The following is a 25,523-nucleotide window of genomic DNA, read 5'->3' as shown; positions in this document are numbered from 1 at the left end:
TTACGATGGCTTACTATTTGGCAAAGCTCAATGTTTGAGATTTTGAAGTTTAAAAATTATGCAATCATAACAAGATTTTCTCAAATCTTGGTGAAAAGATTCTCGGGGAGAAAGACAAAGAGGCTAATTGAAAAGTTTTTAAAACCCTAAGAAACAAGAGAAGCGAGAAATTCACTGCAGAAAAGTTCTCAAATAGTAAGAATGGTGAAAGCTACACGAAGAGGACCAATCGGAGGAAGAAGACAGGCTAGAGAAAGTCGGTCTGATGGTGGTGCAGAAAACCCACAATTGGTTGATGAACCCATCGAAGAACCAGTCAGATCTACAGTTGCTTCTTTATCTCTGGTTCCATATGACAACGATGAAGATTCATTCGCCACTGCAAGCGAAGGAACTAGGAGTGGTGGATCTGGTGAAGATAAGCAAGATGTAGTGGAATCAAAGAAACCTGACAGAGATTCTAAGGTTCCTTCTGAACAAATCGAAAAAGATAAACTTGAGGAGGAAGTTGTGCCAACAGACCCTGAATCAACAGAAGCTGGACCAACAGAAGGAATTGAGAATTTGGAAAATCAAATTGAAGAACCAGTTTTGATTTCATCTCAGAATACTGAAGTTCATAATCAATATGAGCAAAATCAAGAGCTAGATTCAACTGAACAAACTGTCATCGGGACACATGCAGAGAGGGTTAGAGATGAATCAGTTCATATCTCAGATATTGAACTTGAGCCCACTGAGCTGACTGTTGAAGAACAATTCCAGAAGAATCAGAAGGAGAAAGAAGCTCGTAAGAAGAGAGTCTTCAAACAGCTAGGTCTAGCTCCTCCAAAGAAGAAACAGAAGAATGCTGAACCAAGTTCAAAGAAGAACAAATCTCTCAACGCTTCTGGTTCAGGTAAAAGCAAACCCAAGAAAAGCTTTCGATCTAAGCTATTCTCATCTCCTCAAGCTCGAGAAAGGTATGCATTATTTAAGGATAGGAGTTTAGTTGAGGAACGCTTGATTGATTTAGAAAAGGAAGATACTTGGGGATTTTTAGCTTTGATCAAATCTGCAAAGTTGGAACCCACTGTAACTAATCTAGGCAGTTATGTGAAGGAGGTAATTGCTGAGTTTTATGCTAATCTCCCTTCTGAGAAGTCTGAAGAAAATTCTGAGAAAGTCAGTGTATTCGTCAGAGAACATGTTTATGAGTTTTCCTCTCAGAAAATCAACAAGTTTCTTGGGTTCAAAGAGTTGAACAAAGATGAGTTAAAGGCAGATAGTGAGGCTGATTCTATTGGAAAAGAAAAGCTTGCAGAAATCTTAAGTGAAGAAGAGAAAACAGGCTGGGATGACTTGATTTTTAAGAATCTTTCACCACGAGTTGGAGCACTTCTTCGTATCACAACTCAGAATTGGATCCCTTCGTCTAATCCAGACTATGTCTCAGTTGAAAGAGCTCAGCTTATCTACAAAATCTTTCATGGGATCAGATTTAATGTTGGGAAGATGATTTTCAATCAAGTGATGTCACTTGTTCAGAACAAAGATGAAAGATGGTTGGTGTTTCCCCGAATCATCTATGGGATGCTCATAAGTCAAAAAGAAGTAACAATCTATTCTGGAGAAAAGTTTGTGACTCCTAAGTTCTACAAAAAGGATGTCAGAACTGGTCAAGCTTACACTGAAAGGATGAAGGGCAAAGCAAAAGCTAGCACTCAGCCAAATACTTCAAGAACTACTCCTCAAAATGTATATCCTTCTTCTCAGTTTAATCCAGAGTATCAAGGATATACTGTTGTGGACATTGGAAGCATCCGCCTGCCTCACCCTGATGAGGATGATAGAGAGGGAATGTTTATGGCTTTGTTAGACACAGCTCAGGCTATCTCCAAGATGAATGGAGTGATTCAACAACTTGTTCTCAGTCATCCTTTGTCTAAAAGACTGTAGGAAGTTTGGTTTTTAACCTTGAGCTCTCAAGCAGGGGGAGAAAGGAGTATGGCTGTGATTCTGGGGGAGTTCATGTGTTGTGGGGGAGTAGTTATTTGTTCTTTTTGTTTGAACTCCAGACTTTGTTGTTGCTTGATTCTCAGATTCTGGGGGAGTTAATTTGTGTTGGACAATGTTGCTAAAAGTTTTTAAAACTTCGGGTGTTTAAATTTTGTGATTGCTTGAGATGAAAAATGTCTACAAAAGATAGAAGATTTCAAATGCAGGTGCTTGAGAGACACAAGATTAAAAAGGGGAAGATTGAAGATGCAGCTTCTGAAGGAGTACCTGAACTAAGTCAAGAAGTAACTCAAGAGAACAGAGCAACATGAACAAGATTAAGGAAATATGCAGAATCTTGTTATGGCGGTTTGAAGTGAAGACTAGAAGCTTAGAGAAGATTCTAGAAGACTGAAGAGTTTCCTTTTGCAAGAAGAAAAGGAAAACATGAAGACAAAGGACAATTTCCTATTCCATAAAGAAAAAGGAAATTGTCCATTCCAATTAGTTTTAGAATTGGAAATCGACCTGTTGTATGGTCTCAACCTATTTAGTATAAATAGGGTGCTAAGGCTTGTAGAAAGCTTAGCACAATCACGAGAGAGAATTCCTAGCTATTAAGTCTTAGTTTGAGAGAAATAGAGAACTAGAGGCTTAAAGAGAGCTAAGGGTTTTAAGGAGAGTTATTGTTCTTAATCGGTCTGTGATTAAGGAACAAGACTTAGAGAGAATAGAAAATAGTGTTAAAGGAGAAACCTTGTAAACATATTTTCTATTAATCGAAAGAGTTTTTGAGAAATTCTGAGTTACATCGTGAACTAATTCAAAACTTAGTAGCTCTTGCATTTACAGTTAGATTGTGCAGTTAGTTCGAATTTAACCTGTTTTATGGAAGTGTAGTAAGAAGATGAACAGACGCGGGAAGTCTCGGTGGTAATTATGGGGTTGCCGTGAGACGGTGTTTCAGTATGTCCGGTGCGAGGACACATAATCTGGGTCGGGGTGTTACAATAATAACAAGAGAAGAACAAGTGATGTCTCGTCTGCAATGGATCTCCACGATTGCCCCTACATCCAATTGTTGGATTTGATCCCCCATTGCTAAACGATTGTGTGTCGCTAGCCACGCAGCCAAGAATATATCTTACGTTACCGGTTTTCTTATTTTTTTAAATTTGGACCTTAGAATACAACAAAATAGTTATTACAATCACCAGTAAAATAAGCATGCACACAATAATAGTAACTCGTTTTATGATATTTTATTTCACGAGTTTTTATTTTCAAAGGAAAATAGAACTAGTATTGAAGCTTTGGTCCTACAGGAGGAGACTTGTCACTAAAAAAGTGAGCAATAACACTCTTTTCAAGAACCGCTAAGGCTTCAGAAGAGTTGATGCAAATAGGTGGTTTGTACTGAGATACAGAAGCACCTTGGGAGATGAAAAACTCCATGAGAGAATCGAATGTTCCTTGTGCCACCACCCTTATCTCTAGAGCTCCAATGGATCCATTTTTTTTCCTGAACTCTCGATAAAGAGCACAAAACGATTCCTCCATCACACAACAACAATCCACCAACATATTTTTATCGAGTTTAACTGTGTCATTAATGTTTGTGGCTTTGAGTTCCCAGTAAAAAACGTAGTGACCTGGATGAGTAGATATATCAGCATAGCATGTGAATCCCATCAATATAAGATCTGAAGGTTTAAGAACAAGTTTCGCGTGATTCAACGCCTTTAAAATGTCTTCTTCGGTTGTCATTTCCACATTGACACTTAGAACCGCACTTTTCCTGTGTACGAATCTAAATTGAGGTGCACTATTGTAGAATCCGGTCACTTGAAGAATATCTCCCATTCTATATCTGTGTAAGCCTAATATATAATAACATATAATAGAAATTGAATATTTATCTAGAGTTGAGAAAGAAAACAAGTATAAATAACTCACCAGAGTAATTTGTGACTAAGGGCTCATAGTAGCTCCCAAGCTTGACATTCACAAGATCAACAATTTCACCATTGTTTCCTTCATCAGCAAGTAGGAACTCAAAGTAGGACATAGTGGGCATAAAAGTGTAGGATACATCTTCTGGTTTGCAGAATGGATTCACATTTACCCCAAAAATTGTCTCAGAAGACCCGTAAGCCGTAGAAATAAGAGGCAGTTTGTTGGAGTAAAACTCTAATATTGGAATGTATTGAGCGTTTTGTCCTGTAACAATTGTTTGAATGAATTTTGTTCTAGGCCAAAGACGTGTGATAATACCTTCCCAAGAATTTTTGTTGCATTCTTCTTCAATAAGTTCTGCCAATTCAGAATTAGGTCCTCCAAGAATGATAGAAACAGAATCCCTGCAACTAAGGTCAGAGATCCACTCGCTAACATGGCCAGATCGGATATTACTACAAATTTCTTTCCAGTAATTCTCAAGAAAAGTGATTGCTCCAACCAAAGAAGAAGCAAAGGCAGAAGCAAGACTCACAACTTCGTTTCTTTGAACAAGACCACAAAGGAGATGGCAGTACATAGCCTGCTTGTGTTCTTGACACAACGTCACTTCGTCAGGGCTTGTAAAACGATTTGATGGCCGGTTCTTGAAATAATCACTCATTAATAATCACTTCGTCAGGGCTTGTAAGCATGTTAGAAACTGGCAAACCAGAAGGGGTTGTAGGTTGCGGTCTGACGAAAAAAAACGTTATCGCCTTTCCTTCTTGGACATCTTTGATATGCCTACAACCCAAAACAAAAGAGATGGATATTTTTTTTTTTCGAAGTTACAAATTAACAAAACTGAAGAATCACCTGAATATAATATGTGAGCGTAGGGCAAAAATGAATGTCATGTCCTCAAAAAACTTGTTGTTTATAGGGAAGATCTTTTGTTTCCCACCAGAAGTTCCAGAGCTACACACCAATAATAATATCACATGCATGTGAGTTTACATGTAATTATGTATAATAACTAGTATTTTTTTTATTGTAAGTAACAACTAGTTTTTTTTTTTTTTTTTTTTTCATGTTTTTCAATCCGGTTCAACGGCGATAGACGCTATGACAAGGGTTCACAATTTTGGCTTGAAACTCGTCTCTAAAGTGTTTAATTTTCAGTTGTAATTCTTTCAAACACACGAAGCACTCTTTGTAAAAACGCTATTTTTCTTTTGAATATAATATAGTTTTTTTTTTTTGGATTAGAAATAAGTATAATAACTAGTTGGTCTCTAGAATTTGACAATGAATACCTCAAGACAAAGCCAGTAATGGGTTTCCCCGAAATGACATCTGAAGGCTCTCCTCCATTCGCGATACGCTCAATATAAGGCTTAACATCATCGTAGCTTACCACTGGTACATTCTTCTTGAACAAGTCTTTATCAGAGCTTCCATGGAGAAAACGGTGGAGATACTCTGTGTTGGCGTTAAGTGTTAGTATCTCCTTCAATACATCGTCTTGTATTTGTTCGGCATTCAACGTTAATTCATCGTCTTGTATTTGTATTTGAGAAAATTCACAAACGTGGAAAACGATTTGATCTATTTGTACAACAATCATAAATTCGCACCTAACGATAAAGTAATTTTGAATGCACAGAAAAAGATATTAGTTACGTTGTCATAAATTGAAATGAAACGTAAGAGTATACTTTTATGGGAATTTTTTATAAGTGTCCCTTTTGGAGTTCATTTTTTATATTCAAAATTGCCCCTTTTAAGTTTATATTTTTAAGAAAACATGCATTTAGGGTCTGACTGGTTTAAACACAGCGGTTGCGGTTGCGGTTGCGGGAGTTTGCGGAAGCGGGCGGTTGCGGTTTCAAGCGTTACCAAGTGTTTTGAACGACTGGTTTAGCGTTTGAAAATGGATGCGTTTGCAGAAGTTTTATGACTGGTAAACCAGCGGGTGCGGTAGCAGTTAAATAAAAAATGACTAAAAAAACAAAAAATATTACAAAAAAAAAAGAAATAAAAACACCAATATATTATTATGATAATATTAGAAAAATTGAACATGCTTAATAATTAAAACCATAAATAAAGTACTAAATAATTATTCAAAAATAAATTTTTTTATAATAAGATAGTACTTTATGCTGGGTCGTTAACACCAAAAATTGTATCAAGTAATGGGACAAACTGTAAATAACGTTGAATTCAATCAAAAAGCAAGTAATTTTCTATTCGAGAAAACAAATCGAAACATATATTCAATCAAAAAGAAAAGCAATATATAATGAAAGCTAAAAAAAAATTGATTTTCATCAGTTTGGGTGGAAGACATTGAGAAAATAAGGTTTTAGAATATTGATTAGGGTTTCTGATGAGAACGTGATACAAAGATGAAAGATATATATAAGATTAATATATTTTATAATAATTATAAGTAAACGTTTGATTTTTTTTTTTTTTTTTTTTTTTTTTTTTTTTTTTTTTTTTTAAATCCAACCGCAACCGCCCGCAACCGCAAACGCTTGCGGGAAGGAGCTTTTGAAATTCAGCGATTTCGAGCGGTTTGAAACGGTACGGAGCGGTTTCTATGATTGGTACCAACCGCTAACAACCGCAACCGACCGCTAGCAACCGCTAGGAGGGTGCTAGCGGGAGAACCAATCAAGCCCTTAGTCAAGCCGTTAAGTCCATTTGACTCCGCTTTTCCCACCGGAGTTCGACTCCACTAAGTCGCGTTACTCCGCGTGGTAGGGATTGGCTATGGATCGGGCCTTGTCGATCTAAAGATGTAAAAAAAAAAATTTATATTTTCAAAAATGTCTTCCATTAAATATGAAAAGTTTATAAGATTTATAAGATACTTATAAATTATAACTACTACTTGGAGACTCGATCCAAGTATTTATAAGGTGTGTTAAAAGATTTTAAAGGTGTTTATAAGCTTTTACAAATTATTTATAAGGTATTTGTAAAATATTTATACGGTATTTATAAAATATTTTAATATGATTTTACATATATATAAAGGACCCAAGCATATGTGGTCTAGTGGTAGAGGAAGCTGTGGGAAAGGGTGAAACTCTCAAACCTGAGTTCGATTTTTCCTAGAAACAAAAACACATTTGTTTGGGAAGTCTGTCAGTTGGCTTTGGTCCAATTGGTTTATCTGGTAGTCAGAAATACATACGGCCTGACTACCCCTTGGTAATAGTCGGAAGGCACTCTAAACTCGGATCAGGCAGTGTGGTGGCCCAATTCTAGATCTCATGAATCTCATGGTCCGTTCGACCCAAGTCCGCTCGGAGCTCATGATGTCCGTTGAATAGTTAAACCGTTGAACCGCGGGAGTAGTCCACTCTGTAGCACCTTAGTGCGTTCCTACCGAGGCTAACCGGATCAACCGATAAGATTTATCAAAAAAACATATATAAAAATAGTTTGTTTATCATTTAATAAGTTTACACACACATTTGAGTAAATCTCTGATTTTTATAAGCATTTTCGATAAAGTTTTAAAGAAAAAGTATTTTTGAAAAGTGGTATTGAAAAATGAGCATTTTCGAAATTCTTCCTAATATATATATAAAAATTTCTCAAGCAGACAAAAATGATTAACCAAGTTGGCTATTGATTTCCACTCGAAGATATTGTCACATACGTCTAGATCATAGATCAATTCCAGTAAAACATGAAATTATTTACAAGTTTACAAGTCTAAATAATATCATGTTTTTAGGATCATTAAGAAACCCTATGAGTAAAATAGATAACGGTTACACTTCACTTCCCAACCAATTAATTGGTTTAAAATGAATGAGTGCAAATGCATGTAGATGGCGAAGTTTTCGAAAGCGTAGGTTTTAGACATTGCACCCTCTCTTTCATAATGTAAGAGCAGGTTTATCGGTGATATCTTAAAGATATCTTAGGGGAAAAAATTATTAAATTTAATGAATTGATCAAACAAATGTTAAGATGTATATCTTATTTAAGATGTTTTTGATGAGTTTAGATATGAGCACGTGTCCTGCTCTGATTAGTTTGAAGAAAGAACAAAACCAAAAAAAAAAACTCTTCGTTTTTTTATTTCTCTCTCGACTTCTCTCTCTTTTCCTCAAAACCAAAACGGCGATATCCTATGAGGCTGTTGATCTGACGAATTGAGAGGAGAAATGAGATGGAATTGCGTGTTTCATCTCACGTAATCAGAGCTTTTCGGTGGCGTCTCTCTATCCCTGCAATTCTCGAAGCTTCCGCCGGAGAAATCGAGCCGACTCGTCTTCATCCGTCGAACTGAGAGGAGAAATGAGTGGGGATTGCGTTTTTGATCCGTCGGTATCATGATCTACATGAGAAAGGGTACGAATCTCTCTAATTTCTCTCTGATTTCATTAGTACATCGTAAATTAGGGTTTTCACAATTGGGAGAGAAATTGGTAGCAAAATTAGTATTCTATGATGTTAGGGTTCTTTAACTGATTGTGATTTGCTTTTCTGTCCAGCCACCTGGAAAAAGAAATGCCTTTGTGCTTCATAAATTTAAGAAATTGGTTAGAAAAGGTTCAGATAAAAACATATTTTAATACTATGACCATATATCGTTTTAGTTGTAATATTATGTCATTGCCTAATTGAAATTTTTACTTTGAAGGATAATTTCAACTCACTGGTCAACGTAGCAACAGAAGTTGAAGTGGAAACCATATCGTCAGTTATGAACGAGGGTCTCTAAGATTTTGCTTTCTTCTCTCCTTTGATACATGTAAGTACTTTGCATTGTTTGGTATATTCTCTTGCATCGTTTATTTCTGTGCGGGTATAAGCTTTGTTTAGTGCAGCATACCTCAATTATGGCTATATCATTGAACTTCTGATTTTACATGATTTAGATTTGTGTTTTTCCAAGTGTTTATTTGGTGATCTCTGCTCAAGTAGAATACCTAATCTATCGCACAAATAACATGAGCCAATGCTAATAGTCTTTTTTTCATAAGTTAAGTCTCAGTTCTCTAACGAATGAATCAATGTTTGAATGAACTTGTGTTTGTTTAATTTTGGCAAAACAGAATCAGTTGATTGGTTTGGTCTGTTTGAATGAGTTTTGCTTGAAATAGATAAATGTCTCTGTTTTTGATAAGTGTTCTCTGTTTTCATTGCTTTGATCCTTTCTACTCTTTTTGATGAGGTTTATTGGAGAATTTGCCATGAACAAAGTGATGAGCTTACTGCAGCCAGAGTTGAAGTGCAGGAGAAACAAGTGGAGTTGCAGAGAAATGTGATAACATGAAGCTTTTGGAAGAGAAATGTGTGTAACTTGTATTGTAAGTTAGTGTTTTGCAACAATTTGAATTTTTTATCCTTAAGAACTCTTTGCTTCTTAACCAATGGAGTAAAAATTTGTTAAGATATTGTATAACTTTTCTTAACTTACAAATAGTGAAATTTTTATTTAAAATAAGGTTAAGATCCAAGTTTAAGATCCTAACTGATAATCCTGCTCTAAGATGTTTTGAAGATTTGTTTTGCTTGATAATATAAGATGATTTTAAATTTCTAAGCACATAATATACTGATTTCTTCTTTTATGATTATTTTAATTCTGCAGCTTTTCTAGGATTGGTTAACTTTATAAAAATTAATTACTTCTTAATCTGTGCGTTTTTAGTTAAAATTTTATACTCCCTCCGTATCAAAAAGAATAATGTTTGAGGTTTTATTCTTGTATCAAAAAGATTGATTTTCTATAGTATATTTAATGTATTTTTTTTTGAAGATCAATTGATTGGAGTAAGTTGGATAAAAAGTAGTTTGAAATTAACTTTTTAAAAGATATAACACAAAAGTAAATAATAAATATACATTATTTATTATTTTCTTAATCTTGGTGAAAATCTTAGAAAATCAATCTTTCTAATACGGAGGGAGTATATTTGGAAATAAAAGGAGCATTAACTAATTTATACGATTAGTTTAGCAGTTTACAAGAAAACTTAACTGGTTGATAGAAGTTATGGTAACAGTTTAGCATAAAGTCTACTAAATATAAATACCGCGTATACTTTATATAAGCAAACCAAAACCCATAGTGGTATAGTAAAAAATTATAATTTCGTAGAATAAAAATTTAAAATTGCTAAAGGTTTGGAACATCTTTTACATACAAGAACTATTTGTATAGTTATAAACATGTTTTAGTTTAGTTAATACAGTATATAGTATTTAGGAATTTGATAAGAGACTAATTTATTTATTTTCTGTAAATTTTAATTAATATCGTAGACAAAGAATTTTAACTGTCCGCCACCATGAACGCAGACAAAAATAAACTTTTGTAATATAACGTTTTAAGCGGCCCAAAACGGTATAATATGATGTGATTGTTTTTAAACTTTAGCAACGGTAACTGTTAACAAAATAAGTTTACGGGTGACTTTGAAAAAACGAATCAAGCCTTTTAAAGCTTTAGTACTTCAAAAATTTCAGAGAGCGGATGAAAATAGGTGAGAAAATTGGCTTCCACAAAATTGATAAAAATGACCTCATTTTAAGTCCAGAGTCTGAAAAGCCAACAATTTGTTCGTCACAATTATTTTACTAATTAGTATACGAGGAAAAGGATGTTTTTCAACTCCAACAAATTGCACGGTGCGTTTTTATACTAGTACAAAGATCCAGTGTTGTTTCCTACCTTAACGCTTAATTTTTTAATAAAAACTATCCAAACTAGGTAATTTGAGCGTAAAACAAAGATGACTTAAAAGTAATTGGTCAATCGCTGACTTAGTTTACACGTGGCAATGACGTGTCATTTTTTGGTTAAAAACGTCGTTTTGGATGTTCGAGTGGTGAAACTCAGAATAACGTGATTTTAAGTCGTTTTAAAACTTAATAAGATAAAATAAAAATATAATTAAAAATAAAAATATGTCAAAAATTAAATAATTATTTATTCTATTTCTATTTCTGAGATTACTTCTTCCAAACGTTCATTTTCTTCTCTAGTTAAATTTGATTTAAGAAAATCTTTTTGCGAACTATTAAAATAATTAGGGTTAAGACTCGGAGTTTTCTGCATTGATTTCTTCGGATTAATAGATTTCACGAGTGTTGATGTGGTTGTGAACGTAAATTTAGCCGGACTCACTTGTAAAATAGTAGAGTTTTTTGAGAATCTATCCCACAAAATTTGACAGGAGATTAAAAAATTAGAATTTTTTGTGCCATCAACTAGGGTAGATAGATCTGTAAGAAATCAGATTTTTTTTACATATTCTTATATTATTAAATTTATAAAAATACAGAAAACTATATTGTTCTCATTGAAACGACTCAAAATTCTATGTTAAAAAAACTCTAAAAACCGATACAAATGAGAGTTAACAGTGACAAAATAGCAAACCAGTATTAACTTTTAACACCACATGTTTAATTAGAGTTAACTAACAATAGTGTAGTCCTTTGCCATTTCCCCTAAATCGATTTGGGATAGAAAATTCTCTCTCGATGTTGTTATAATCCTGACGAATAAAAGAAAAATATTTCGAGTAAGGGTTTTTCGATCCTAAACCAATTTGGGAGAAATGCCAAAGTGCAAACGTGTTTTTTGTTTAGTCTAATCAAACAGGTAGTATTAAAATTAACAACACCGATTAGCGCTTTGCCTTAACTATCGTTAAGTTTTGGATTCGAATATGATATATCATGGATTTTATTGTTTTTAACCATGATATAGGTATTGCTTTTAGAGACTTTTTGTTATTTCTAGAATCTTTTCTAGTCTTTTTTAGGTTTATACACGTTCGGGACCAATTTGGAGATTATGGATCATTTTGGAGCAAAACCGAGAAGTTATGCTACGAGAGCAATCCAGAAACCAAAATTCGTGCAAGTGTCGATCGACACCACCCCTGGTGTCGGTCGATACCAATATCTGACGGCAATTCGATTTCACATCTTTTTGAAGTTATGAAGATTTGAAGAATCGCCCCAAAACATTTTCCTATTTTCAAAGAAGTCATGCACGTTTTTAAGAACATATATATATAGATTCTTAGGGTTTTGTTTTAGAGACATCTCTGAATCTATTGTATTATTTGGAGCTTGAACCCTTTAGGAGACAATTGGAGAGAACTCCTCCAGAGAAGATCTTTCTTAACTCTATTCTCTTCTTTATTTTCTTAATGCAATTCTATTCAATCATGTTGTTTGTTTCATTCTCCATGTCTGAGTAGTTTGCTTGTTAGGTTTAGGGATTCTCATTAGGGATTTAGATGAATTAGTAGATCGATTACCTGTTAGGATTAATCTATAGAGTTCTTCAACTTAACTTGTTCTTAATGCTAGTTCTAGAATACCTAACTAGAACTTGATCATAGGATAATAGGTTTTGATCCGAGAGGGCGCCTGTTACTGTAACTATCTTAGGTGGGCAGAAATTACTAGATACATCCGAGAGGAGGTCTAGGAATATCTGTGATCATATCAAATCTGTTTTTAATGCTAGTCTAAATCTAGGAGTTTACATTCGAGAGGAAGAACTACCTGATATTAGATTAGTTAGTCAAAACATCCGAGAGGAGGTTGGCTATACATTAGTGCTTTGAGTTCTATAACGGTTCGATAAATAATCTTAATTAATTTGCAAGATTTACTATTTATTTATTTCTTGAGAAATCCTTAAGTCTGACGTTTTCTTCATCTGATTTAAAACCCGATTTTAATTTATTTCTTTATTTTAAATATTTTTTATTTTCTGTTTAGCTTAATTCAAAACATGTTAGTCTATTGTGTGAACACGAGAACTTTGTGGATTTCGACCCTAAAGTGCTACACACGATCTCTTATTTGAGAGAGTAGTCTTAGGTCTAGTTTGACTCACTTCAGAATCAACCAATATATAGTCAATACAAAATATTCGTAAACCATATATAATTAAACGAAATATTTTTATTCCGACCCCAATAGTTTGGATATTAAACGTCCAAACAAAAATAGATAGTTTTTATTTAAGATTTTTCCGTTGTAGAAATGATGATTTAGATGTGTATGCCAATACAATAAAACCTCTATAATTACCAATATCGGAACCATGAATTTCAATTAATTTATAGAAGTATTAATTTATCAATAAATTAATAAATATTAATTTATTGAAAAATTCGGCTAAAACTTTTCTTTTTCGTTATAATCAATATCTTGCTATAACCAGATACAAGTGAAAAAAAAACATTATGACTAGAAAACAGCACAAAAAGTTTCCATGGAGTAAGATTATTAAAATGAACTCTACCAAGAATTATTGAAAATTAAAAAAAATATATATATATATATACTTGTCATATTTCACTAAATTTTCTTATATATATATACATATTTTTATAAATTATTAATTTATAATATTGATGAGACTATATATTAACAAATAATTTTTAAAAAGGTTATTATCTTATTATTTTACGAATTGCCTCAAATATTACATTGGCCCAAACCAAATAAATTACTCCTTCCGTTTCGTTTTAATTGTCGTTTAAGGTTTTTTCACACAAATTAAGAAAACTATTAAATTTTATGTTTTACCCTTTATTAAAATATTTTATAATTTTTTCATTGGTCAAAACATTAAAACAATAGAGATAAAACTGGAATTTTTACAAAACATTTGCATTGAAAACCTAAAACGACAACTATTAAGAAACAAAAATTAAATCCTAAAACGACAACTAAACTAAAACGGAGAGAGTATTAATTTATATTAATTATTAATTTATGAAATATTAATTTATATAAGTTTTACCTTAATTGTCTAACCAATTTGCATATGATAAATGAGTTTGTAGAAGTTAGTTGAAACTTGAAACGCACAAGTTGGCATGAGTTGATTGAAAATGTCCTCATAAATGTCCATCAGTCGACAGGAAAAATATATTAAACCAATCAAATCGTTTTCCCATATCTAAAACAGTGAGAACGTGTTTCATGAAGTATATCGTTTCTTCTCGTTCCAGTCCCGAATTTCTCTTACTTTTGGAGAACCGAAAATTATAAATACTTGTTTAAGAACAAAAATCTATCTCTTACTAATAAAAAGGACTAATTGAGGTTTCTAAGGCTAGCCACGTCAACTTTTTAAAGTTTAACCTCATATTGCCACGTCAGCTTAATATTTTAGAGATCCAATCTTTGCAAGTGAAAAAGAAAATTTAGGTTTCTTCGCATCTTCACCTTTCTTTCTATTCCCGATTACCTTTTCGTATTCCAAATATTATCACAACGAATGGAATCTATATATATAATGGGAGAGTTTTCTCTCCATCTAGCCTATCCACCTAAGCATCCACCTAAGCAACATTATTTATTTTATATTAAAATACACTTAAAACATTTATTTAGGGCATATGTATGTTACTTATAATTAATAGAAATTTTAAATATAAAAAAAAAGAATTATGTAAAATAAATAAAATGTTAAAATAATTAAAAAACTATAAAAATATTATTATTATTAGTAGTAATAATATACTTCCACTTTTAATAGATAAAAATTAAAAATGATCACACTTCAAATCTTTAAATATTTTGATGAGTTTTAGCAGGGCCGTCCCAAACTATTTGAGTGCCTAAAGCAAAAAAATTTTTGGCCCATTAACAAAAGCTGTTATAAAAAAAAATACAAGTTTTAACATGTATGGGATTCGAAATCGTGACCTGTACAACAAAAGACTTCAATCTAACCACTAGACCACAGTAACATTTTAAAAATTGATGCCCCTAAAACTATTTATAATTATTTGATGCCTAAAGCCCTTGCTTCATGGGCTTTACCCATGGGCCGGCCCTGAGTTTTAGAATGGAAGTAAATTTTAAATACATGCTAGAATAAAAATTAATTTATGTAATTCTGTATATAAAATTTTAAACAAAAAATAAAATTTAAAGTGAAACATTAGTTTCTAAGAACAATATACTACATATTTTTATTTATTATTAAATTTTTACTTAAGAAAAATAAAAATTACTAAACTCAACTTAAATTTATAATTTAAGACGAAGGTATTGTAAAAGTCACACTTTATCTTGTGAAATTATATAAAAAATTCTTGAAAACTTTGAAACATTATCATCCATCTTTAAAAAATAAATAATCAATGATCATATTATTCATGAGTTCTACACAAAATATACAGAAATGAAAATGAAAGTCGTTAGAAAAGTGATATGTAATTTGTATAGCATATTCTCAAATGAAACTTAAAACATGATCAAAAAGCAAAACAAGATTGATATTTCATCAAATGCTTTTGACCCAAAAAATTGAGTATTGAAAGACTATAATTAAGGAGAAAATAATTAATAATATGTCTTGAAAATCAATTCATAGTCCAATATATATAATATGTGAGTCAATAGAAGGTGAAAAGAAAGTGGCAACGAGTGCATCATAAAAGATGACGAAAGAATTGGTAGTTAAAAGTGTTTAATAATAAATTCTAAAACTTAGAAAGATAATGCACATGACTAAGGTTAAATTCTTTGAGATCTCATTCATTATGTGAAACGAATGAGTTTTTGGAAAAATACATGACATATATTATTAAACAGATTATTAGATTCAAAGTTGGGTTTAACCATTTGGTGGTGTAATGATGAAAAGTTAGATAAAATATGCACATTGATGAATTCGTCGAAAATTCTCTTATGGCACAATGCACTTGCTTCAATAAGTTAAACATGCTTGCTAATGTTATAGCAACATGATATTATAGATGTACATTTACACTAAATAATGTTCATGAAACTAGGTATATTCACATTTTATATTAAATGATGTTAAAATTTGATTTGTTATATTTATGCTCAAATATTTATCTTTTAAATTTAAATGATTATATCTTATGATCAAAAAATTTTATTAATAAAAGAGATTTTAAATTAAAATCCCACGCAACGCGCGGACACAAAATCTAGTTCAATATAAATTACGCTTCCTAATGCTCTCCGAAAATACATCAAAAAGTTTTATGCGTTAAATATCAGACAGTGATCCAGCATGTGTTTCTATTTCGCTTTGGTTGCAAGCAAATCTTAGGAATTTCACACAAAGGTTTGCATGTTATTTTTATTTTCTTGCAGTATCTAATTATGCTCTTTCTTTTCTTTTAAAGGAATGAGATAAAATCAGCGGAAGCTTAAGCTTCTCAAGCTAATTGACGAGACAGAAACTTCAAATGGAGTAAGAGCTAACTCATAAGCCTCTTGATTATGAGTTAGCTCTTTCAATACACCAATTTGCTGATTATGTTTCACAGCTTTCAACAAGTACAGAAAATGGTGACAAATCAGACAATGATATCTAATGAACTCATGTGGCATCGCATTGGTTGGTTTCAGGTGCGTTTAGAGAAAATTTAGATTTCTAATTACCCACACTATATATAACTATGAGAAACTCATTGAATTTTCAGGATTACAGTGTAAAACGATTTTATGGCTAAGACCTAAGGAAACTAGCCCTTAAGCATTAGCTATTGGAAACCTACAAAGTGTACCAAAGAGTTTTATACCCTGTCATTAGGTTTCACCACTAATATCCTCCTCACTATACAGTTGTTCTCTTCTTCCATTGGTTTCGTATCCCTACTCAAATGTTACTATTAATTAGCCATTTATTTATTTTCAATGTAAGACCATTTCATTAAGTATGTTCTCAATCTATAGACTAAAGTATTGTTTCTCTATGCTATGTGCTAGATAAGTAGTTATGTTAACAACATATAGGAGTTAATTTCTATTCGCATATATATATCACAAGCATCTTAGGTTAGATATCTCTTTTTGTTCAATAGCCACATGCATGTGTCTGATGCAGAACCACACGTGTGCCATCGCACGTGAGAGTCAAGTGGGAAAAGAAGCTAATAAGAAGAGGACGTGTGGAGAGAGGAGATTGGGTGATTCAAGTTTGCCGTTAGAATCTTTCAATAAAGAGCATGTGCAGCTCAACAATTGTTTTATCGATCATTTTCCAGAATTCTAAAACTTCTAGAATCTTCTCTCTGTAATTTTGCTGGGTTTCTCTCACCTTGAGAGCTGGCGTGACGATCACTCTGCGTTTTATGAACGTTGTTTGATCATTTGTTTAATAAAGGAATTATTCAGAAATTGTGTTGGTTGAATCGGTGAGATTGTGAGTTTCACTGTATTAAAGGTATCAGAGCATCTACGTTCCTTGGAAATCATGGGTGTTGCAACAAGATCTGGTGTGACGACGGAGCCAACGGTGTCTCCGGTGTTAGTAGATGACGATTCTGTTGTGTCAAAGATCAAAAGGTTGGAAGATCTGATCGAAGACCAGAATCGGAAGATGGAGAATCATATTGCGGAGATGTTTGAAGCTTTTCGTTTGAACAATCATCAGAAATCATCGACGCAGCTTCCTTCTCCAGATCGCGCTGCTCCGATGTCTTCAATGACTCAGGGAAACCATTCTGGTTACTCCGATCATTCTCGGGAGGTAAGATCTGCTCCTCAATATGGAGGTCTTACAAGACTGGGTAAGATCGATTTCCCTAAGTTTGATGGATTTCGGATTCGAGACTGGTTGTTTAAGGTAGAGGAGTTTTTTGGTGTTGATAATACTCCGGCGGATTTGAAAGTACGACTAGCAGCGATTCACTATGAAGGACGTGCTGCTACCTGGCATCAGTCTTTTATGCAATCGGGTGTTGGTTTGGATGTGTTGTATGACTGGAAGGGATATGTTCAATTCTTGAAGGAAAGGTTTGAGGAAGTCTGTGAAGATCCCATGGCTGATCTTAAAAATTTGCAGGAAACTGATGGAATTACTGCTTATCATGAGCGTTTTGAATTGATTAAGACGCGAGTTCGTTTATCGGAGGAGTATTTGGTGAGTATTTACTTGGCTGGGCTGCGAGTTGATACTCAGATGCACGTAAGGATGTTCCAGCCACAAACGGTGAGGCATTGCTTTCAGTTGGGAAGGTTGTATGAAAAGGCACACCCCAAGAAGCCTGTATCTCAGGGTTGGCTTGGCTCTAGGAGTGGAAGTTCCAGTGTTGTTTCTAAAGGGTTGCTCTCTTTACCTAAAGAAATTGATGATCGAAGTGGACAGGGGGTCAATAAACCATTTCAGAAACCTCCAGGAACAACACCAAAGAAGTTTTTATCTAAAGAGGAGATGAGTGAAAGGAGAGCTAAAGGCTTGTGTTACTGGTGTGATGAAAAATTCACCCCTGATCATTACATGACACATAAAAATGCACAACTCTATTGCATGGGAGTGGATGAGGATGATGTTTTTGTGGATGCAGTAGAAGAGGCTGAAGAGATGGAACAAGATGGCCAGGTGAGGCCACAAGTTTCTCTCAATGTTGTATCCGGCATCTCTGATTACCATACCATGCGCGTGCGGGGTACCTATGGAAAAAGGACCTTGTTTGTGCTAATTGATTCTGGTTCGACACATAACTTTGTGGACCCTGTAGTGGCTGCTAAGTTGGGATGTCTTGTTAAACCATCGGGTTTAACTAAAGTCTCTGTTGCGGATGGAAGGAAGTTAGGAGTTCAAGGGAAGGTTGATAATTTTACTTGGAAATTCCAGACTACAGAGTTTGTCACTGATGTAATGCTGATTCCTTTGAAGGGGTGTGACATGGTTTTAGGTGTACAATGGTTGGCAACTCTGGGCCATATCTCATGGGAATTTAAGAAGTTGGAAATGGGTTTTAAATGGGGAAAACAATGGGTACTACTACATGGAATTAAGAATGGTTCTGTGAGAGCTATCAAAGCTCAGAAACTTAATAAGTTACAGGATAATCAAGTTCAACTTTCTATGATTTGTGTGAATATGCTAGAAGAGGAAGAAGCTGATAACACTACTTCACTGAATGCATTAAAAGTTGATCCTGCAGCTCCAGCAGAGGTACTTCAGTTGGTGGAAGGGTTCCCTGAAGTCTTTGCTGAGCCTACTACTCTACCACCGTTTCGAGCCAATCATGATCATCAGATTCAATTGGTGGAGGGTTCTAATCCGGTTAACCAGCGTCCTTACAGGTATTCTATACACCAAAAGAATGAGGTTGATAAAATTGTGGAGGAAATGCTTACAAGTGGGTCTATACAACCAAGTGCTAGTCCTTATGCATCCCCTGTGGTGTTAGTTAAAAAGAAAGATGGATCATGGCGGCTGTGTGTTGATTACAGAGAACTTAATGGAATGACTGTGAAGGACAGATTTCCAATTCCTCTTATTGAAGATCTTTTAGATGAGCTTGGTGGTTCTCGGATTTATTCAAAAATTGATCTTAGAGCTGGGTATCATCAAGTCAGGATGCATAAAGATGACATACCAAAGACAGCTTTTAAAACCCACAGCGGACATTATGAGTATTTGGTAATGCCCTTTGGGCTTACAAACGCTCCAGCAACATTTCAAGGACTGATGAATGCAGTTTTCAAGATGTTTCTCAGAAAATTTGTGCTTATCTTCTTTGATGATATTCTCATCTATAGTAATTCCCTGGAGGAGCACATTCAACATTTGAGACATGTTTTTGAGGTGATGAAGAAGAATCAGTTGTTTGCTAAAATGAGTAAATGTGCCTTTGCCGTGGACAGGGTGGAGTATTTGGGACATTTTATAAGTGCAGAAGGTATTTCAACAGATCCTGCTAAGATTAAGGCCGTGGAGGAATGGCCAATTCCTTCTAATCTTAAGCAGCTCAGAGGATTCTTGGGGTTGGCAGGCTACTATAGACGTTTTGTTAAACACTTTGGTGCCATTGCCAGTCCTTTACATGCTCTGACCAGGAAGGATGCTTTTCTGTGGTCCTCTGAAACACAGGAGGCGTTTGACAAACTGAAGATGGCTCTCTGCCACACACCTGTTTTGGCTTTACCTTTATTTGACAAAACTTTTGTGGTAGAGACAGATGCTTGTGGACATGGAATTGGTGCCGTTTTGATGCAGGAAGGCCATCCAATAGCTTATATAAGTCGACAACTTAAGGGTAAACAACTTTCTCTTTCAATTTATGAAAAAGAATTGTTGGCAGTCATTTTTGCGGTGAATAAGTGGAGACACTATCTGTTGTCTAGTGACTTTATCATTAAGACTGATCAAAGGAGTCTCAAGTACTTATTAGAACAGAGGCTCAACACTCCTATTCAACAACAGTGGTTACCTAAATTGTTGGAGTTTGATTATGAGATTCAGTATAAGCAGGGCAAGGAAAATTTAGTAGCTGATGCTCTCTCTCGAGTGGATGGTTCTGAGGTCTTGCATATGTCTATGTCTGTGGTGGAATGTGATTTGTTGAAGGACATTCAGACAGGTTATGACACTGATCAAGAAATAAAAGCCATCATTGAAGCCTTAAAACTGAAGCCAGACGCGAAAAAACACTATTCTTGGATGCAAAACATCTTGCGGAGGAAGAGCAAGATTGTCGTGCCTCAAGATACCAAATTAAAGGATTCAATATTAGCTTGGTTACATTGTTCTGGGGTTGGTGGCCATTCAGGTCGTGATGTCACTCATCAAAGGGTCAAAGGAATTTTTTATTGGAAAGGAATGGTGAAGGATATTCAGTCTTACATAAGGAGTTGTGGAGTTTGTCAACAATGTAAGAGTGATAATGCAGCTTCTCCTGGGTTGTTGCAACCTTTGCCAATACCTGATACAATATGGAGTGAAGTTTCTATGGATTTCATAGAAGGATTACCGCTTTCTGCGGGTAAGTCTGTGATAATGGTTGTAGTGGACAGGTTGAGCAAGGCAGCTCACTTCATGGCTTTGTCTCACCCTTACAGTGCCTTGACAGTAGCCCAAGCTTACCTGGATAATGTTTTCAAGCTTCATGGCTGCCCTGTTTCAATTGTCAGTGACAGAGATAAAATCTTTACAAGTGAGTTTTGGAAGGAATTCTTTACTCTTCAAGGAGTGTCCTTAAAAATGTCTACTGCTTATCATCCTCAAAGTGACGGTCAGACTGAAGTTGTGAATCGATGTTTGGAGACTTATCTGCGTTGTATGACTAGTGATCAGCCCCATATGTGGAGCAAATGGTTGGCCCTTGCGGAGTTCTGGTACAATACTAATTTCCACTCTGCAATCCAGCTGACACCATATGAGGCTGTTTATGGCCAAGCACCTCCGGTGCATTTGCCATACCTTCCTGGGGAGTCAAAGGTGGCTGCCGTGGCGAGATCTTTGCAGGAGAGGGAGAACATGATTTTGCTGCTGAAGTTTCACTTATTGCGTGCTCAACACAGGATGAAGCTTTTTGCTGATCAACACCGTACTGAAAAGGAGTTATCTATTGGAGATTATGTGTATGTGAAGCTACAACCGTATAGGCAACACTCTGTGGTATTACGCTCTAACCAGAAACTTGCTCCAAAATACTATGGTCCTTACAAGATTATTGATAAGTGTGGTGCAGTAGCTTATCGCTTACAGTTGCCTCCTTCTTCCTTAGTTCATCCAGTGTTCCATGTCTCTCAACTGAAAGTTCTTGTGGGTAATGTCACTACTACTACTGAGTTACCTTCTGTTGTACAAGATGCATTTGTCAGGGAGCCTGAATACATTTTGGAACGCAAGATGGTTAAGCGCCACAACCAAGCTGTGACAAAAGTGTTGGTAAAGTGGGCTAGGGAACCAGTTGAAGAGGCAACCTGGGAGTTTTTGTTTGATTTGCAGCAGAAGTTCCCTACTTTTGAAGCTTGAACCTTGTGGACAAGGTTCTGCAACAAGGGGAGTTGTGATGCAGAACCACACGTGTGCCATCGCACGTGAGAGTCAAGTGGGAAAAGAAGCTAATAAGAAGAGGACGTGTGGAGAGAGGAGATTGGGTGATTCAAGTTTGCCGTTAGAATCTTTCAATAAAGAGCATGTGCAGCTCAACAATTGTTTTATCGATCATTTTCCAGAATTCTAAAACTTCTAGAATCTTCTCTCTGTAATTTTGCTGGGTTTCTCTCACCTTGAGAGCTGGCGTGACGATCACTCTTCGTTTTATGAACGTTGTTTGATCATTTGTTTAATAAAGGAATTATTCAGAAATTGTGTTGGTTGAATCGGTGAGATTGTGAGTTTCACTGTATTAGTGTCCTAATGGTTTGTAATTTGATCGTTTGGGAAGGATCTTATAATGCATCTTGAAGCTTGGTTGGATTTTCCTTTATCTGATGAGGAAGGCAACTTTGCTGGTAAGTTTTCGTTTCAAATATTCCTTGGACATGTAAAATTGTTTCTGGTTTTTGAGTATAAAGTTATATATACTCTAATATGAGGTGAGTCAATAAGAAATTCATTAGCTTAAATACAAAGATTATTATCAACTTTGCTTTCAGACATGATATGCAATATAACGAGATTCTGTTCTGGATCTCTTGACGTTTTCAGGAAATGTTGGTAGGGTGGGGGTGTTGTTCAAATCAAACTTAAGAGGCCAACCTGCTAAAAGTTACAAGAAAATAAAGACCAGAATGGAGGTAAAAATTCTATTTTTTGGATTTTCCTTTTTAACTAAGATCGTTGACAAGCAAATGTTGGGACAAACATTGATAATATATTGCTTATCAATGTGCAGAATAGATTTGGTGACCAGTACAAGCCACAACAGGTATACTACATGCTTCCATGTTACTAAAGATTTATTATTAAAGATATTATTATGTACTACATACAATTGCAGATGTTCCTTAATGGTTTGATGCTGCTTCTTTTGGATTATATATAGTGGCATTGTTTACATGGTTTCTCCGTAATGTGTCTATTAAAATATAAGAAGGAAAGAAGAGAGAGGCCGAAGAGGCCGAGCCATCTTCAAGAAAGAGAAGAAGAAGTAGAAGGGAGTCAAGGCCGAAGTCATGAAGACAAGGCCGAAGATCTCCAAGCTTGACCTTTGGTCCTTATTGTCCCGACGCTCAAGCTTGCGGGGGAGTATTGAACCAAGTGAAGAGAAAGATCCATCCGCACTTCCAATCGTTTGGTCCGATCGGTTGCACAACCGATCGGAGCCACTCGTCCGTACGGTGAAGAAAAGGATGTGTGCATTGCCGCTCGGTTGTGCCGATCGGTTGCACAACCGATCGGAACCTCATTGCTCTTCCGATCGGTTATGCCAATCGGTTGCACAACCGATCAGAACTCTTCTACATCGTGTCCGTACAAGGCCGTCCGTACAAGTTAAGGAGAGGACGTCCGTACAAAGTTGTGATCGGCCATTTAGGATCTTCTCAAGCCTTCTAAGAGCCTTCTAAGAGTCATCCAAAGCTTCCAAAGCATCTAGAAGCATCCGGATCCTTCCCGAGCCTTCCTTATAGCCGTTGCAAGTTCAAAAGGAGGAAGAAGACAAGAGTTGCTTTATGCCTTGCTTTATGACGTGTCTTGGACTTGCTTTTGGGTCCTCATGACCGTTGGACCTTCTAGAAGCAATTTGAATTGAATGGTGGAGATTTAAAGAGAGAAAAGAAGGGCTAGGATTAAAGGGGATTGTGAGACACCTTAACCTAGTTCTCTTTCTATATAAAGGCTAGTAGCCTCATTGTAAACCACACACATAAGATTAATAGACAAGCTCTTATATCAAATTCGTGTAGCTCTCTCTTCTTTACTTGTGTTCAACTAAAGAGTTACAATGTAGAGAGATAGTGTTACACGATTTAGGGCTGCCTTTAGGCAGCCTATTGCTTGTCATACTACTCTTAAATACACCTTAAACTCTTCTTATCTCTTATTTATGTTGTTTACTCTAGCTTAATGACTCATAGATTCGTTTCTCTCTAAGTACACAAACCTTTAGTGTTGTGTTACTTCTCATGGATCTAGCTTCATACTAGAGATAGTTGTCTTGCTAGAATCGATTCTCTCCATAGAGATTTCGGTTCTATCAAGCTATATTGGTGTGGATTCCATCACAAGTTGATGGTCTCTTCCTTTTGAGAATGAGTTCCTTTTGTGTGGGTAAAAGGAGATTCAATCACCAAGTGATTGTCTACTCTCTCTTATGAGCTTAGTCTCTTAAATTCCAACATGGTATCAGAGCCAGGTTGCTCTCTTGGAACTCTTAAAATCGTTCTCAAGTCAGTTTTATATTTCTCTTAGTTGTTAAATTGCTTAGCTTCTTTAAAGGTTTCAGCTTTAGACTAGATTCTTTAAAGTTTCAGCTTTTATTGTTAAAATCGTTTCTCTAGCAGCTCAATGTTGAGAAAAGCTTGGATTCTGGTCTTGTTAAAGTTCTTAGACCAAGCATGTGAAGAGAAATTGATGATTCCATTGGACAAACTGTTTTGTTCCAATGGTTTCTTTAAAACTAGGCCACGGAAATCATCTTCAATATGGTATTTCGTGGTTCATAGTTCTTTAAAGTCACCGGAAAACTCTTGGTCATGAGTTATTTCGGTGTGTTTATGTCTTAAACCGGTGGGTAAATGAATTGCCCAACGGTCCATATTGTTTCAGCCATTAAAGCACCAAACTCTGGATGATTATTGGATGCCTTGGTTATTAAAGCTTCCGCTTAACTCAAGAAAACAGAGCAAAACTCTGTCCATTTGAACTCTTGAGCAAACTCTCTATTCTCCATTCTCCTTTATTGTCTACTATACTATTATTCTCCTTTATTTCTGCCCATTCTATTCACTTACACTAATCTTTCACCAATTTTGTTTTTGTTGCCCATTAACTCTAATCTGTTTTGCAAGAAATCGCTTGTTTCATGAAGAGAAGGCAAATGCATTTGTTAGAGATTAAGGGCTAGATAATCTGGACACTATAAGTTTGCGGGAGGGTTAGAACCATTCACCATCAGACTTGAGATCCATTTAGACGAACCGCAAAAGTTCAAGTCTTCTTCAAATAAAGGCTGTTTCTAAACTCTACTCTCATTTCATGATATTTTTCATTAAACCATTGCCTTAGAATTCACAGCTTAATCATATTCATGAACTCCTAATTGTTGCTTAATAGCTTTGATATTCCTCATTTGGTTGAGTTAAGTTTCTCTTTGATATTCCTTATGGCAAAACTTAATCTCTTCTTCTTTATCTCTTGTTTAAGGGTGAAGGAGACCATAAGAGCCTCAAAGAGACCAATGAGAGCCTCAAGGAAGTAAAAGTTGACAAGGAAAGGATTCAGAACAAGTCATGAAGGACTAAGAAAGTGAAGAGTAGAGCCGGTTATATTTGAAGGCATAAGGTCCATTTAGACGATCCAACCAAGTCAAAACTCAAGACAACACAACACGAAGAAGAAATCTGGCCAGCGAACTCAAGTGGTTGTTAGAGAGGAAGTGACATTGGTGGACGATCAAATTAGAGAAGAAATCTGGTGGGAATGCTGAATCAAGCTCACGCATTCAAGTGTCAAAGTCATGGAGCTCAAGATTGAATGTGCACAAGACTTCAAAATCATTGATGTACAAGGTTTCAAGGCTCGAAAATGGTTAAAACCATCATGGTTTAACATGTTCTAAGAAGCGATCTAGAGATCTCAAGAAGAGAGCTCAAACCGCAACAAAAGTTCAGTAGCAGTTTGGAGTAGCCATGGAGTCCACGAAGTA

The 25,523-nt window shown here is 35.2% G+C and overlaps 2 protein-coding genes and 1 long non-coding RNA gene across 5 annotated transcripts; 2 read left to right on the top strand and 1 right to left on the bottom strand.

Annotated features, from left to right (window-relative positions):
* Positions 1-3,214: 3,214 nt before the first annotated feature.
* On the bottom strand, positions 3,215-5,457 carry LOC9327359 (4-substituted benzoates-glutamate ligase GH3.12). Of its 2 annotated transcripts, XM_002891251.2 has the most exons (4): positions 5,232-5,457; positions 4,792-4,893; positions 3,934-4,719; positions 3,215-3,857 (listed from the first exon to the last, which is right to left on the bottom strand). In XM_002891251.2, the coding sequence occupies exons 3-4, from the start codon at positions 4,595-4,597 to the stop codon at positions 3,277-3,279; spliced, it is 1,245 nt and encodes a 414-aa protein (XP_002891297.2). In that variant the 5' UTR covers positions 4,598-4,719; positions 4,792-4,893; positions 5,232-5,457; the 3' UTR covers positions 3,215-3,276. The 2 variants fall into 2 exon arrangements, with proteins under 2 accessions (XP_002891297.2, XP_020869870.1); XM_021014211.1 differs by having other exon boundaries at positions 3,215-3,629; positions 3,934-4,893.
* Positions 5,458-8,056: 2,599 nt separating this feature from the next.
* LOC110225184 lies at positions 8,057-9,317 on the top strand. Its single transcript, XR_002329593.1, has 2 exons — positions 8,057-8,295; positions 8,588-9,317. It is a non-coding gene; the product is annotated as an uncharacterized LOC110225184 (long non-coding RNA).
* Positions 9,318-15,895: 6,578 nt separating this feature from the next.
* LOC110224381 lies at positions 15,896-22,721 on the top strand. 2 transcript variants are annotated; one of them, XM_021010403.1, is made up of 4 exons: positions 15,896-16,165; positions 16,242-16,323; positions 22,101-22,167; positions 22,364-22,721. In XM_021010403.1, exons 1-4 carry the CDS (start codon positions 16,161-16,163, stop codon positions 22,672-22,674), a joined length of 465 nt encoding a protein of 154 aa, XP_020866062.1. In that variant the 5' UTR covers positions 15,896-16,160; the 3' UTR covers positions 22,675-22,721. The 2 variants fall into 2 exon arrangements, with proteins under 2 accessions (XP_020866062.1, XP_020866063.1); XM_021010404.1 differs by lacking the exon at positions 15,896-16,165 and having other exon boundaries at positions 16,187-16,323; positions 22,364-22,452; positions 22,551-22,721.
* The last annotated feature ends 2,802 nt before the right edge of the window (positions 22,722-25,523 follow it).

This window comes from Arabidopsis lyrata, assembly GCF_000004255.2.
Source record: "Arabidopsis lyrata subsp. lyrata unplaced genomic scaffold ARALYscaffold_1, whole genome shotgun sequence".
Taxonomy (NCBI): Eukaryota; Viridiplantae; Streptophyta; class Magnoliopsida; order Brassicales; family Brassicaceae; genus Arabidopsis; species Arabidopsis lyrata.
The sequence above is the reverse complement of the archived record's forward strand: the minus strand, read 5'-3'. Positions and strand labels throughout refer to the sequence as shown.

Coding starts and splice junctions, on each gene's coding strand:
- LOC110224381 (XM_021010403.1), top strand. Junction 16,324..22,100: donor ATCGCATTGGTTGGTTTCAG/GTGCGTTTAGAG, acceptor TCGTTTGGGAAG/GATCTTATAATGCATCTTGA. Junction 22,168..22,363: donor TGAGGAAGGCAACTTTGCTG/GTAAGTTTTCGT, acceptor TGACGTTTTCAG/GAAATGTTGGTAGGGTGGGG.
- LOC9327359 (XM_002891251.2), bottom strand. CDS start 4,597: ATGAGTGATTATTTCAAGAACCGGCCATCAAATCGTTTTACAAGCCCT. Junction 3,858..3,933: donor CTTAGTCACAAATTACTCTG/GTGAGTTATTTA, acceptor ATTATATATTAG/GCTTACACAGATATAGAATG.